The sequence below is a fragment of the Mchenga conophoros genome, linkage group LG23, assembly GCF_057382185.1.
Source record: "Mchenga conophoros isolate Kocher_MC1m ecotype Shallow Benthic linkage group LG23, M_conophoros_male_GT1.1, whole genome shotgun sequence".
Taxonomy (NCBI): Eukaryota; Metazoa; Chordata; class Actinopteri; order Cichliformes; family Cichlidae; genus Mchenga; species Mchenga conophoros.
Genome location: NC_140547.1, coordinates 25165753 through 25181705, shown reverse-complemented (window position 1 = coordinate 25181705; position 15953 = coordinate 25165753). Strand labels below are relative to the sequence as shown.

At 40.9% G+C, this 15953-nt stretch overlaps 1 protein-coding gene across 1 annotated transcript in view; it reads right to left on the bottom strand.

Annotated features, from left to right (window-relative positions):
• The window catches only part of LOC146547338 (fibronectin type III domain-containing protein 4-like), a 60654-nt gene that overhangs the window by 19517 nt on the left and 25184 nt on the right, over nt 1–15953 (bottom strand). Inside the window, exons 2-3 of the mRNA XM_085264384.1 lie at nt 8232–8347; nt 1129–1230 (exon numbers count right to left, since the gene is read on the bottom strand). Coding sequence (XP_085120510.1) covers nt 1129–1230; nt 8232–8347 — 218 coding nt within the window. The remainder of the gene's footprint in view (nt 1–1128; nt 1231–8231; nt 8348–15953) is intronic.

Sequence of the window (15953 nt, the reverse complement as noted above, 5' to 3'; positions counted from 1 at the left end):
TAATTTTTGAGGTTTTGTAGACGTGACCGCTAACCACATGATGTTAACTTGTGCACCATTTTTGGACACCTGGCTAAAGCAAAAGTGTCATTCAATGCCCGTTTTCCTCCATCATTTTTCAACTGTTCCTATCATAACAGCCTAAAAGAAACAGCTTCCAATATCAAGAATGTGGAAGCTGGCAGACATGCCAGTGAGCCCCCAGCAACCATCTGTAACTAAGGGAAAATGTATATTCCCCATCTACCTGGCAAAAACTTTGCTGTGATTGATTTTGTTGCTAGCAGATTGCTGTGGCCGTAATTTGAATTGTAGTGATGGGCTTGCCTACAAACACCTGCTCTCTCAGGCGCCGTGAAACTGTGAAAAGTGTGACAGACCAGAAATGGAGAAGGTTTGCCTTCAAAACAAAAGTTGCCTCTTTTGAAGAACGCTGGCTTCTCTTTGAAACTTCTCCATTTTCAGTTCACATTGCACATTATCAAGTTGTGTAACAGTGAGTGATTTGTAGGAAAATATGGAAAAAATACAGGCAAATGGAGGAAGCTTAGGCCTCACTCACACAGACCTAAGGACACAGACCACCCCCTCTCGGTAAACACTGGTTGCTAGGGAGCAGTGTGTATTCCCCAACTGATTGGCAAGTGGTTGCTGGAGGTTTCTGGCAGTGAGACATCACGTGAGAAACCTCCTTAAATTTGCCAGATTGCCTTGTTGCATTCCTCAAACTTCCCAGCCATCATTCCTGGTTTTCCAGAGTTTTTTCTTGTTTCCTTGTGTACAGCTGTGGGCTGAACACTTCAGTCCTGTTCACGGTGCGTCCTGCATGTCGTTCCTCCTCCTGGGTTTCACAACTGCTCCAAAATACTTCTGAATTATCAACTTCTTCTTCTTTTGCTATTTTGTGTTTTGTAAGCCTACATTTGCATAAGACCTTTTGTAATGGCAGTGTTTATGGGTTACATAGCCAATAAAAATGGTTAGTTACACCATTACACACCTGCCTTTTAGAAAAAGATACCATCCAACTAATACATACATCAGTCTAATTAGCTATTAGCTATTACATAGCTATCATTAAATAGGTAATAGCTATTACACTTCACACTGTGTGTGTTTTTCTCTCACCTGGACACTGTAGTGTGTGTCTTCGTCCAGGTCCCACAGCACACACCAGCGGCTGGACGTGTTCACCTCTCGTATGGAGCGCTGCATCAGGCCGTCCTGCCTCTGGAGACAGTGAGAACGGGTTGGCACACATGAGGAATACATGTGGTGGATGCTTTTGCACACACAAAGACATTAATGTGCCACACTTACGGCAAATTTAAATCAAATCTCGGGATCTGATCAGCGTATCCGGCTGACAGCTTAAGTATTATGATCTAATAAAAGCAGTAATGGCCTCGTACTTTGCTCGAGGCAGATAGTGTTGTCTTAAAAGGAGAAGAATCTTTTCTGTTTTCTTTTAAAGTAAACTTTGCTAAACTAATTTACCAATAAAAAAAATCATCATTATGTCACATTTAAAGGCAAATACTTGAAATGCAAGCAGAATCCCTGCAGTAACAAGCAGCTTCGCCTCATAGAAATTCACCTCACACCCATACAGCCCCAATGGGAGAAATTAGGTCTGCAGGCAAGGTAACACCAGCAATAGTCATTCAAAATAAACAGAAAAACACATGTTTAGGCAGAGACGCTCTGTTAGTATAAGGAGCTGCAGAATTAATGAAGAAATGTCACTTTCTGGATCAGCAGGTAAACAGATGGTGACCCCGTGGAGATAAAGTTTACTTTTTAACAGCTGTATTTAGTGAAAATTTGGGGATGGGTGGATTTATAAATTGTAAATACAACACAGACATATTATCATCTCCATTTTTGCAATCAGAAGGTAAAACACAAAAAGATAATTATTAATTTAGAGCCATGCTTTAATTCAAGTCCACAATTTAATCAGTTTTAGCTCCATTTTTGGTCACCACCACCTCCCTGGGGAAATATCTGAGTTTTCAGCTGCTTTAGCACTGAGAAGATCACATTCACCGTGTTTATTTAAAGTCCAGTGATAAAAGGTGCCTGCAGAAGAAGACAAAATTACTGGAAAGACAACACAAAGCAGTATACATCCATGAGGGGCTGCGAGAATCGAGGCAAGAACATTTTCACAAGGTTACCCACCAAACTCTACAGTTCATATCTTTAAAATGAGCTGTGGATTCAGAGGGCAATATGTAAATACACTGTGCACGTGGATTCAAAGTAACAATTGCAAATCAAATCCTTCATGTTATGTGAACATGAAGACTGGTGGAGTCCCAGGACCCTGAATTGATAAGAGGAAGAAAATGGATGGTTAATAATAATAATGTCTGCAGAGGATTCTCTGCCAGGCAGATATCTGCACTATATTTATGGAGTAAATAAACTTACTAGTAGTTCAGTAAAATTAAGAAAATGGCAAAAAACAAACAACAACAGAAAACACAAGGCTTCCACTTAACGTGGCACCATGGTAACAGCAGTTAAGATGCATTTTGGTTCTTCATTCCCCCTCGGACACAGAAAACAAGCTAAGAGTTTCCAGCATAATTTGCATTTGTGTTTGTGTGTCTGGAATTGCTAAGCCAACACAATGAGACCTGATTTTAGCCTTTAAGATTGGTGATCTTGATAAAACTGCACATGTGGCAACGCTTGATTGCAGTTCTTGCGGCCAAGTGTGGCACAGCTAGTTATTAGATTTAATTTAATTAATTTAAATTCTATTCAGTTTTATTTATTTGGTGCTAAATCACAACAGCAGTTGCCTCAATGTGCTTTATATTGTAAAGTAGACATCCTACAATAATACAAAGAAAACAGAGAAAACACGACAATCAGTCCCCGTACAGGCTTGGCGAGAATGGGGATGAAAAAACTCCCTTTTAACAGGAAGAAACCTCTGCATGAACCAGGCTCAGTGAGGGAAGGCCATTTGTCACAACTAATTGGGGTTAAGGGGGGAAAAAAAAGACGAAAACATGTTGTGGAGAAGAGACAGAGATTAATAATAACTAATGATTAAATGCAGAGAGGTGTATAAACACATAGCAAGTGGGGAAAAAATCAAGTGAAGAAGAAACACTAAGGGGGCAATTACTCTTTCACACAGGCCCAGGTAAGTTTGGGTAAATTTTTCTTCTCCTAATAATCAAAATTATAATTTAAAAACTGCATTCTGTATTTATCTTGTTTAGCGTGACAAAAAAAAAAAAAAAAAGAAATCATGTTTTTGTGTGGCTAAGTTTTCCCGACAACACGAGACTTGCACGAGACTTTAATTGCTCTGATTGGAGACTCTGTATGAAGGAACCTTTAACTGTCTTCTTTTTAACTGCAGACATCCTGATGAGCGCTGCTCAGAGATAATTGGTGTTCACACAAAAGCACCAGCCTGCATTCTTGTTTTTGAGATTGTAGAAAATGGCTCATAATATATTCAAGCTTTTCGTTATTGTCATTGGTGTGTAACTTGCCCATTACACACCAATTACACCAAATATTCTAAAAAACCACCAGCTCGGCATCAGAACAGCTCATAATGAGGATTTTTTAACAACTGCTTGGTAAGCATCATCTAGCGACAGCTAGTCCAGTTTGAGAAAGTTTCCCAGATTGCGAACGTGCCTGTGGAGCACTGAAGGCTGAGGAAGAGTCAATAAATAGAAAGCTGTCAGGACGCTCGAGGCTCTCCAGATGTCTCGCGTGGAGAGTCAAAGTGGTGTTTGCTGCTCCTCTGGCAGCCCTGCAGGCAGCGAGTCAGCCAGGACACTTTGATCTAAAAGGCCGTCATATAAAAGTATATACTGAATCAACGGGGGTTAAAAGGATCGTTAATCAGCACCAGTGACTCAGCTGTGATGGAGGCATTACCATTTTGGAATAAAAACTCCAAAACCATCTAATTTTGAAAAGTGCCGCTGACGTAACTCAAGATACTTTCTAATTTTCAGGTTTTGTCAGTTTATCTCATAGGCACATTTAATTCTGCAGTTTTAAGTAAGACAGTAAACCAGGAAATCAAAACTAATGGACACTTGTCACAGCCATCTAAAGGTCTGTGCAAAAGTCTTGAGCCACCCCTTTTTCCTTTATATTTTTGTGCCACAAAGGTCAGCTCCAAAATAGATAACCGCTTTTAAAAAAAGCTGGTCATCTTTATATATATTTTCTAATTGTAGTTCACATAGGAATACCCATGGGAAAACAGATTTTTTCTAATTCCTAACAAGCAAAAGAGCATTTGATGATGAGCGTTTTATACTGTTTGATGACAGAAGAAAGTAAAGCCTGCAGGTTTGAGGTGCCTGCTGAGAGTCAGTCTTTATATTTTCAAGGTAGGTAAAACAAACGTTCTACATTGACAGACTCTCTGCTTTTAGTTGATTTCATGAGTGTTTTATAATCCCTGCATCCATTTACAGGATGGAAAAAATAGGATTTTTAAAGTATGCATAATTCAGTAGTTTGTAGAACCACCTTGGGATCAGCGACAACTTGAAACAATACATTTCTGTATGTCATATCAGTCTCTCACATCGTAGAGGACTTTGGGTCTGCTCTCCTGTCCATGCAGCGGTGCTTCGGTTCATTGAGGGTTTGAGGGCATTTATTTATGCACAGCTCTCTTTTGCCAAACCACAGCATTTCAATCAGGTCGAGGTCTGCACTTAGAGGTGGTCATTACTTTGATCCACACTTTAACTGCCTAACAGATGTCTCTAGAGTACTTTGGTATGCAGGGGAGTTCATGATTGACTCAACGACTGTAACTTGCCCAAATCATTACGCCTCCACCTCTATGCTGACAGCGGGTATGAGGTGTTTGTGGTGATACGCGGCGTTTGGTTTTGTGCATTATGAGCAAACATAATAACAAACTTTAGCCTCATTCCAGGGATTTTGTGGGTTGTTAAGAGCAAAGAGGCTTTCTCCTGGAAGCTCTTCCAAAGAAGCCATACTTTTTCTGTTTCTTTCTAATTGTACTGTCATGAAGTGTGGTGTAGCTCTTTTTGCAGTTTCTCTGAGCATTGCACAGTCTGACTTTGGGGTGAATTTGCTGGGACGTCTACGTCTTGAAAGACTGTGGCATTGTGATTTCTGAAGACCAGCAAACTGCCCAAATGTCTGCTTTTATAGAGGTGCTCACACTCACTAATGATCAGTTTATCAAATGGATTTGATTATCAACAACTGGCTGCTACAAACCCTAATGTGTGCTCTTGGAAGTTCTCTGACAATTGAAGTAAATATTTTCTTGTTCTTGCAGGGGGTTTTGAGCTTTCTTTTAATTTTGGCAGCAGTCTTAAAGTTTGATTTGTCAGGGTTCAGCTTCAGACACTTTAAAAAGGAACAGAAGGCACCTTTACTTCAGTAAAATGTGACTGTGAAGTCTGCAGGTGAACACGAAGTTTGGGTGCATCGCTATTTTTAGGTCAGGAAAGAAGTCAGCAGCAGCCTAATGCATTTCAGAAGGAAAGTGGTGCAGAAAAACAAATCTCTCCTCTGATGTTGTTACAGTCTGACAATCTTCTTCTGGTACAAACATCACAACACAAGTTTAAAACAGGCACTCTCTGCAGGTTTTATTTGATAAGCATTGCCCTTGCACTAATCATCAATTAACCCTGTGTGTTTGATATTTGAAGTCATAGAAACCAGGACTGCTGGGAGTCTCAGACACAGAAACTTAAACTGGGTTACTTCATGTGTTTGTGTGCTTGGGAGCGAGGTTGTGTAACGCGTGCATCTTGGCAGCCAGCACCGTGGGATTTGGAACAACTTTAGATGAGTGAAGCAACTCTTTGTCTGGGCACATTCACTCGTCCTGCTTCTCCTTCACAAACAGAAGGCTCGGCATGTCACCGAAAAATACTGTGAATGAAATAATCCCACAAAGCAGCCACGTTTGAATCCTAATCAAGACTTAAGCCTGATGCGAGACCACTCTTGCAATAAGGAAAATAGAAATGGTAGAAAACATACTTGATTGACAGAGCAGCCTTTTATATAACAGGCTCACTCTGATCCAAGGCAACCTTTGATGACTAACAATGGAAAATACGGGCTCGGTAGATAAAACCTGCAGCACGGATACCCGCTGCATCCACCTGCTACCATCACCTCCCCGATTAATATTTGAGTAAGTGTTTTTTACATAAGTGCTTTCTGAGGTTAAAGCAGGAGATGTTTTAAATCCCGATCCTGTGTTTTCTTGAAAATGCCAAAAGGTTGATGGATTCTGACTCAGATGTGAGGTGACTTGGGAAAAAAAACCAAAAAGAAAGAATAAGAGTTGTTTGGCATCGACACCGCTGTGGATGTTTCTCCTGTGAGACGAATCCTGGCCAAATAATTTCCGCTAATGGAGACAACACCCACTCAGAGCTCAGCTAATGTCTCATTCTCCTTTTGCCAAAACTGTAGGTGGTGAAGACTGATTAAAATGAGCCAAGCTGAGCTAGCAGCCGAGGTTTTTAAGAGATCTCAGACAGACAAAATGTTGTTATGTAACAGCAGAATTAATGTGAAACGTCTCTTACGGTGACGCAAACTTCTTGTACTTTAGGTGACAGTTGTGTTCTTTAAAGGTGCTACGTGGAAGGACTGCAGCGTTTAATTAAATGAAATGTAAGCAATGAATCGATGAATTCATGAAGAAAAAGAAATACATTCTGAACAATCATATTTTGTTCAACCGCTCATTAATGCAAATATCTAATTAACCAGTCAGCTGGCAGAAACTCAATGTATTTACACAAGTGGACATGGTTAAGACGACCTAGTGAAGTCCAAACTGAGCATCAGAATGTGGAAGATTATGTTAATGTGGTAATGTTGTTGATGATTTAAGTATTTCAGAAACTGCTGATCTGCTGTGATTTGCCTGCACAACCATTTCTAGTGTTTACTAGTGACCTGAAGAAGAGAAACTATTTGGTGAGCATCAGTTCACTGAGGGAAAATGCCTTTTTGATGTCAGAGGAAAATGACCAGTGTGCTTTGAGCTGATAGGAAGGCAACAATAACTCAAATAACCACTTATTACAACCAAGGTATGCAGAAGAGCATCTGAACAGCAGCAGAAGACCACACCTGTAAGCTGAGAGCAGTCTGTATTTCTTCTTCCAGATGTTAGGGTCAGAAAGAGGACAAAATACACTATTGTTCTATTGTCAGCTGTCTGAAAGGCAAACAGACAGCTGTATGAAGTACAGCTGAACATAGTATCTATAATACTAGACAGAGCAGTAATGAGTGAATTCATGGCTTTAATAAAGCATGTGCTACCAATGTGTCTGTTGCTTTCAGCTATTTGTTGGAGTCTTTTTTTCCTGAATTAATTAAATACCTGCAACTTCTTATGAAGATCTCTAAAGCCCATTTTTGCATTAACACACCGTTATGCATGTGGCCCAACAGCTGTGCAACTAAATTATTTATGATAAATTACCCCAAACACAGGCAGAGCATATGACTTTTGTTAACCTCACACAGTTGAGCTGACACACCAGTGCACAGCTGTGGATGTCTTACTTGTGAGCGATCTTTTCCCCCTCAAATCCACGGCAGGATCTTTCCTCCTGGGGGATATTTAAAGATCGATTAATTCGATAATCAGGTTTTTCTTGCTAATTGGATGCTTGGAAAGTCCTTCTTTTGGCTGCACCTTATGTAATTAAGAGATTTGGTTTTTTATTATTACCTACGTCAACCAGTAGCCATCCTTGACATTAACGAGCTCCTTAAGAAGTAAAATGTTAATGAGCAAATTCCTCTGAGAGGTTTCCAAACTTTCCCACCCCTCATGACTCAAAGTGTCTTTGAGCCGAATGCTGACTGCCTACCCGGCTAATGAATGACGCAGCATTTTAATAAATCCCAGAAGACAGCAGCAGGAGGACAAAAGAGAAAGAAGTAAGCCCTCGTGAGATCGAGATGAGCATGAGAAATACATAATTTATCTTTGAAAAGCTGTTCTAGCCCCGAGCATGGCACCGGTCCAGCTTTTCTGGGCATTCAATTCATAATTTGGATCCCTGCAAAATTAATCGGCCTTCAGCTGAATGAGAGGGCACATCAGGATGTATTTGACATTCAGTTTAAAAAGAAGAAAAGGCATGGTCCATTGGCCGTGCATGCTCAGTGTATGCATGCAGCGATGATACGAGGCTGCTGTATTGTACCTGCTGTGAGATGGCGTATCCGATGACGGTGTCTCCCTGAGGGACATTCCAGGTCACCATGGCCGAGTGTGCCCTCAGCTGGGTCACCGATACATTCACCGGGGGTGCTGGCACAGCTGTTAACACACACACACGCACACACACACACACACATTTATATAGTTTGTTAGCGACGGTCAGTGAAGGCCAGGTAACACATGCAGTCTGCAGAGCATTTAAACTGAGATGATCACAAATATGTAGGCACACCAACATTACTTGCAATTCATTTATGGGCTCCTTTTTTAAGTATTTATTTATGCCTTTATTTGATCAGGATAAACAGAACAAGTGGAAGGAGAATGATCAAGAGCCTTAATCGAAGCAAGGAGGACCTAAACCTTTGGTCCATTCAATATATATATCAATCAGTTATAACATTATTACCACCTGCCTAAAATTGCATTTGTCCACCTGACTCATCGAGGCATGGACTCCTCTTTACCCCTGAAGGTGTGCTGTGCTATCTGGTACCAAGATATTAGCAATAGATCCTTTAAGTCCTGTAAAATGTGAAGTGAGCCCTTCAGGGGCCAGACTTGTGTGTCCACCACATCCCACAGATGTTTGAGTGGAGTGCATAGTAGGGCTGGGCCATATCATACCGTTCACGGTAATACCAGTATAATGTTATAAGAAAATGAAATATCGCAATAGAATATGGGTAAAACGCGCATGCGCAGTGCCTTTGTTTTCATACGCACATGGCGGAAAAAGCATGGCAGAGACGGAGAATGAGAAGGCCGAAAGCGGATCGTTGAATGAAACAGATGAACCAGAATTGGTTTGTAAAAACGTCGCAGCTCCAGTGGTGTGGAACTGGTTTGGCTTTTGTCCGTTAGATACACACCAAAGCACATTTTTTGGTAGAGCATGCAAGCGGGCCGTCGTTATTACTGTTATTACCAAACCGATTTTATGTGGTACACGGCGCTCAAAAATCTGTCAAAAAATGTTTTAGTACGACTTTGCTAAGCTACAGTCTGAACTCTCTGTTACGCCTGATGGATTGTCGGAGCATTACAGCTACCGTAGTCGGGAGCCTCGCGGAGTAATACATACTGTGTTTCAACATAAAATTATGGTATTGTGTGTGTATAACCTCTTTTTAAGTTTTGTGGATATTATACATGGTTATGCTGAGGATATGTCGGCCAATTTCCACTGGAAATGCCTTTTGGCAAGTAATTTGCATTTGCACTGTTAAATTTTTATATAGCTTTAATGCACATGAAAAACAGCTGCTTGTTTAAGTGAAAATACATTGATGGGGTTTTTTTTTGCACTAATAAAGTTGTGGAGTTGTAAAGTATTTTGTCTCACGTCAATTATATCGTCAGTTATATTGTTATTGCAAATTTTCAAATGTATATCGTGATAAATATTTCTGGCCATATTGCCCTGCCCTAGTGCATAGTGCATCCTGGTATCAGGTGTTCCCCAGGTAAATGACTCACATGCACCTGGCAATCCACATGATGTAAAAGAAAATGTGATTCATCAGACTAGAACACCTTCCTCGGTGGTCTAGTCTGATGCTCACATGCCCACTGTTGGTGCTTTTGACACTGTGCAAGGGTCTGCATGGGCATCCAGAGTGATCTGCAGCTATGCCGCCACATACGCAACAAACTGTGATGCTCTGTGTATTCTGTCAGAACCAGCATTAATGTTTTCAGCAGTTTAAGCTACAGTGGCTCGTCTGTTGGATTGGACCACTCGGGCCAGCCTTTGTTCTCCACAAGCATCAGTGAGCTTTGGCCACCCATGACTCTGTCGGTGGTTCACCGCTGTTCCTCCTTTGGATCGCTTGTGATAGATACTGACCACTGCAGACCAGGAACACCCCACAAGAGCTACAGTTTTGGAGATGTTTTGACTCACTCGTCTAAGTCATCCTCAACTTCGCTTAGATTCTTACACTTGTCCATTTCCCTGCTTCTAACAAGTCAACTGTTTTTCACTTCACCTGTCTGTGGTCATAATGTTGAGCCTTTTCAGTGTAGAGACATCCAGCTGCACCAGATGTTTTGTCATTTGCTTCCAATTACTTACAGGGGTATTAGTGAAGGCTGATGCTGATTTTGATTTAAAATCTTTCCCATAGTAAAACTGAACCAAAAGTTTAAAGTCAAATTTTAATATCTCTGCATCTGCGAAGTGTTCAAAAAGCTTTCAAGTCTTTATCTCTGTCAGGAAAATCAATCCATTAAGGATGGATTCAATCATATGAATAATGTACTCCAGCCCCCTGGCATTTCATAAAGACCGTTCTCCCATTTATTCATAAAGAAATACAATTTAAAAATGGCTTATGACCTAGAACAGAAGCTGTGCATTTGCAGAATTATAAGTGAAACTGTATTTAACTGTAAAATAGCATTATTATGATAATAATTTAATGTACTCTGCCAACAGTTCACACCTGAGTGTCAGGACTTGCTCCAGTGGATCAAACAACAGATTTGAGAGGTCCATGGATCAATTCCAGTCCAAATTTCATCTTTCACAGAAATTCTAGCAATTATTTGCAGTCCCTTCATTTTAAAGAGGCCATATGCTAACTGGGAGGTAACTGGATATTTTAAAATGTCTATGTTTAAAAAATATGTTTAAAATTACATGGATGGATAATTTGTAAAGGACAACCATAGAAACACGCTGACAGCTGCACAGCTGCACAGACTGTGTCTATATACACTCAACAAAAATATAAACGCAACACCTTTGTTACTGCTCCCATTCCCCATGGGATGGACGTAGAAACCTAAAATTCATTCCAGATACACAATATAACCATCCCTCCCAAACAGTGGTCACAAATCAGTCCAAATGTGTGGTAGTGGGCACATCTGCTATATTGAGATAATCCATCCCACCTCACAGGTGTGCCACATCAGGATGCTGATCTGACATCATGAGTAGTGCACAGGTGTACCTCAGACTGCCCACAACAAAAGGCCACCCTGGAATGTGCAGTTTTTTGCGCTATTGGGGGTCTGGGGACCCAGAACCGGTCAGTATCTGGTGTGACCACCATTTGCCTCATGCAGTGCAACACATCGTCGCATGGAGTCTATCAGATTGTCAATTGTGGCCTGTGGAATGTTGGTCCACTCCACTTCAATGGCTGTGCGAGGTTGTTGGATATTCGTGGGAACTGGTACACGCTGTCGTATACGCTGGTCAAGCACATCCCGAACATGCTCAATGGGTGACATGTCCGGTGAGTATGCTGGCCATGCAAGAACTGGGACATTCTCAGCTGCCATCTGCCCTGAACAATGTGAACCATGATTCATCCGTGAAGCGCACACCTCTCCAACGTGCCAGACGCCATCGAATGTGAGCATTTGCCCACACAAGTCTGTTACGGCGACGAGCTGGAGTCAGGTCAAGACCCCGATGAGGACGACGGGCATGCAGTTGAGCGTCCCTAAGACGGTTTCTGACAGTTTGTGCAGAAATTGTTTGGTTGTGCAAACCAATTGTTCCAGCAGCTGTCTGGGTGGCTGGTCTCAGACGATCTTGGAGGTGAACCTGCTGGATGTGGAGGTCCTGGGCTGGTGTGGTTACACGAGGTCTGCGGTTGTGAGGCCGGTTGGATGTGCTGCCATATTCTCTGAAACGCCTGTGGAGACGGCTTATGGTTGAGAAATGAACATTCAATGCACGGGTGACAGATCTGGTTGACATTCCTGCTGTCAGCATGCCAATTGCACGCTCCCTCATTGCTGTGGCATCTGTGGCATTTTGCTGTGAGACAAAACTGCACATTCCAGGGTGGCCTTTTGTTGTGGGCAGTCTGAGGTACACCTGTGCACTACTCATGATGTCAGATCAGCATCCTGATGTGGCACACCTGTGAGGTGGGATGGATTATCTCAATATGGCAGATGTGCCCACTACCACACATTTGGACTGATTTGTGACCACTGTTTGGGAGGGATGGTTATATTGTGTATCTGGAATGAATTTTAGGTCTCTACGTCCATCCCATGGGGAATGGGAGCAGTAACAAAGGTGTTGCGTTTATATTTTTGTTGAGTGTATAACCAAAGCTAATGTCCAAAACCAGTCCCTTCGTGGATGTTGAAAGATGAAACTATTTTGTTACAACTGAGACAAGTTTTTGATGTCAACAGAAACAAACATTCATCTGTTTAACCCTTGTTTCACTCTGGTGTGTGAAAGCCGATCAAAACGTAACCCTGTCATGCATGAATTATGACAACCTAAATCAGGATTTTTTTTCTTAAGTATTTTTATTCATCTTTAGGCATGAAAAAAGATTTTTGAACTTCATTTTTTTAAGCATGTACTTTTCAAATAGTTTTTTACATGTTCACTTAGTCAGTCCGCTGGCTGACCAGTGGGTGGCAGGGTATGGAGTGACACATTAGTGTCCAATGTAGTAGTTTATGTGCAAGTATACCATCAACACTGACACAAATACAAGAAAACAGCCTTTGAATATGTTATGACTTCAGGATAAAAATGCTCGGAAACTCAGGTGCCACTTTTAGGATGTTTACTGACCACTTTTAGAAACAACCACAGCTAGTCGCTACACAAACAGGAAACTGTTTCTCACATAACATTCTGACAGAGAAAACCCTGAAAAACCTCTAAAGGTTCCGGGGTGCAACGCCCCCAAACATACATTAACATCAACACTGTCTATAACAGAATAGCTGTCCACTGTTATGACCACTATGCGTGAAAGGGTTAATGCAGATGTTTGGTCATAATGCACAAAACCAAACACAACATATTAGCACAAACACCTCATACCAGCTGTCAGCACGGTGGTGGAGGGGTCGTGATTTGGGCTTTTTTTGCAGCCACATTAGCACCTTACAATCATTGAGTCCACCATGAACTCCTCTGTATTCTAGAGTCAAATGTGAGGACATCTGTCAGACAGCTAAAGCTTGGCTTAAACTGGGTCATGAAACAAGACAATGATTCCAAGTACATCAACACATCTACAACAGAATGATTAAAAAGGAAACATCAAGGTACTGCAGTGGACCAGTCAAAGTCCAGACCTCAACCTGACTGAAATGCTTTGGTAGGACCGCGAGAAAGCTGTGCATAAATGAAAGCCTGCAAATCTCAATGAACTGAAGCAATGCTGTAAAGAAGACTGGGCCAAAAGTCTTTCACAATGATGTGAGAGAATGATAAAGTCATGCAGAAAACAATTACTTTGAGTTATTGCTGATAAAAGTGGTTTACAAACTACTGAATCATGGGGTGTAATTAGTTTTCCACATGACTGCAGAGAGACCTGCAAAAACGTTCTTTGTCATGGCTCTCTATATATCACAAGTTATTCCTGCTTTTCTGGCCGATTTATAATCTCGAGCTTGTTTTATATCTTGTCAATAGCAGGAAAGGATTATAGTGCCTATAAGGTACCTTAGGTAAAGCTGTAAGTGGTTATCAGCTTTGTAAAACAAATTATAAGATTGTGTTAGATTTTGATGATGATCAGAGTGTGATTCTAGGTGTTGGAGGGCCACTGCAGAAGTCTTTAGTTTGGAAGAAGTCAGGCACAGGAAGGAATTACCAAACTTTAGATGTTCTCGCAGGTTGTATAACCTTTGGACAAAGTCAGAATAACAGTTTCCCCCTGAGGGTGTGCTGTGCTATGCTACAAAACTGTTGGATCCAGCTTCATATATTATCATGACAGTGCTACCTGTCACCTGTCTCTCAAACTAATCGTCTAACTCTCAGCAAGAAAATATTTACAGTGTTTTGTATTGTTTTGTATTTCTTGTTTTGTATTTTGAGTTTGAACGATGAAGAAATCAAAGAAAAGTAAGAAAAATGACTGAAAGTCTTTCTAACTGATTAACCTGAACCTTGGAAACATGAGATAATATTTCCTTTAAAATCTTATGTTAGACAGGTCTTTTAAGATGTTGTTAAAAATGTTTTTGTCCCCAAAACAACTTTCTCCTAAACCAAACTGAGTAGCTTTCTTCCTAAAACTAACCAGACTGAAAGGCATTCTTCATCGTTTGCTTCCATCAGTGTTCTTTAGTACGACCGCTCCTCCCGCACTCTGATTCAGATTGAAATGCCAACTAAATGGCTGAAATTCGTATATTTTATTTATATTGTCTCTGTATTTATATATATGTGTGTGTGTGTGTATATATATATATGTATATATAATATTCTGTAACTTCTGTCGGTGCTGTGCTTTTTTGGAAATCGAATTTCCCAGAGGAACCCACCCGAGGGATTAATAAAGTTCTATCTAATCTAATCTAATCTAATCTAATCTAATCTAATCTAATCTAATCTAATCTAATCGAAATGTAAATGTATGATCACACCCACGCACATACTGTACTTACAGGCGTGAATGATTCTCTGGGGGCCGGTTAAAACTGATGGGAAATCTAAAGCACTCACAAATGAAGTGTGTGATTTCTTTTCTCTTTTTTGTATTTTAATGTTACTAAATCATCAGGAAACATCATGACCTTCACTGAGAGTGAGTCAGGGAGAAAGTAAACTCTAAATGGGAGTTTAAAAAGGGATATTTGCTTTTAATGGAGAAAACAGAAATGGAAAACAGGGGAAATGAACATTTATGGTTACAGTAACAGAAAGTGGATTATTAAAGGACTAAGCTTTTACAGAGACCACAATTTGTTTGCATTTATTTAGTTAAATCTATGAAGAAAGTCAAAGACAACAGTTTGACAGACAAAGTAACATTTTTCCCATCATTCCCTAAAAGCTATTAGCTGAACATTTGTCTAAACCTGACAGGTCAAGGACAAAAGAAGATGTGTCAGGCCTAGAAAAAAACACCCCAAAAAACTATCTACAGCAGATGAATATTTTCTGAAAGTCACTCTCTTAAGAGACAGGAAAAAACCCAGCAAAGACCTGAAACAGACCTGAGAGACACATCTGAACCTTCAGCTCATTCAGCTATATCACTAAAGCCTCATCAGAAATGGTCTCAGTGGAAGAACTGGACTGAAAAATCAGTGGCAACTGTTGGAGTGATGAGTCACTAATCACTAACAGTATGTATGGAGGAGGTAAGGTGGAGGCTCTGTCATGGTTTGGGTCTGCATTAGAGCCAGTGGTGTTGGAGATCTTGTCAAAATTGATTAATTATAAACAAAGAAAAGTACCATCAGATATTGATCCACCATGAAGTACCATCTGGAACTGCACCTGATTGGCACCGGCATCATTTTTTAGCATGACAATGATCTCAAACACACTGCCAATGCAGTAAAGTCGTACCTGGATAGAAAAACACACAGTTGAACTCTATCAGTCATGGATTGGCCTCCCCAGACCCCAGACCTCAACTATTGAAACAGTGTGGGATCATGTTGGCCAGAGGGGCCGATGGCGCGATAGGGCAGCCTCGCATCTGTCAGTCTGCCCCAGGGCAGCTGTGGCTACAACTGTAGCTTGCCTCCACCAGTGTATGTGAGAGTGAATGAATAGTGGTATTGTAAAGCGCTTTGGGTGCCTTGAAAAGCGCTATATAAAACCAATCCATTATTATGTTGACAGAAAATAGAACGAAAGGCAGAAACATCCAAAGAAGAGCTTTGAATGTCCTTCAAGAAGCCTGGAGAACTATTCCTGAAGACGACTTAAAGAAATGACAAGAAAGCTGCCTAAGAGAGTTCA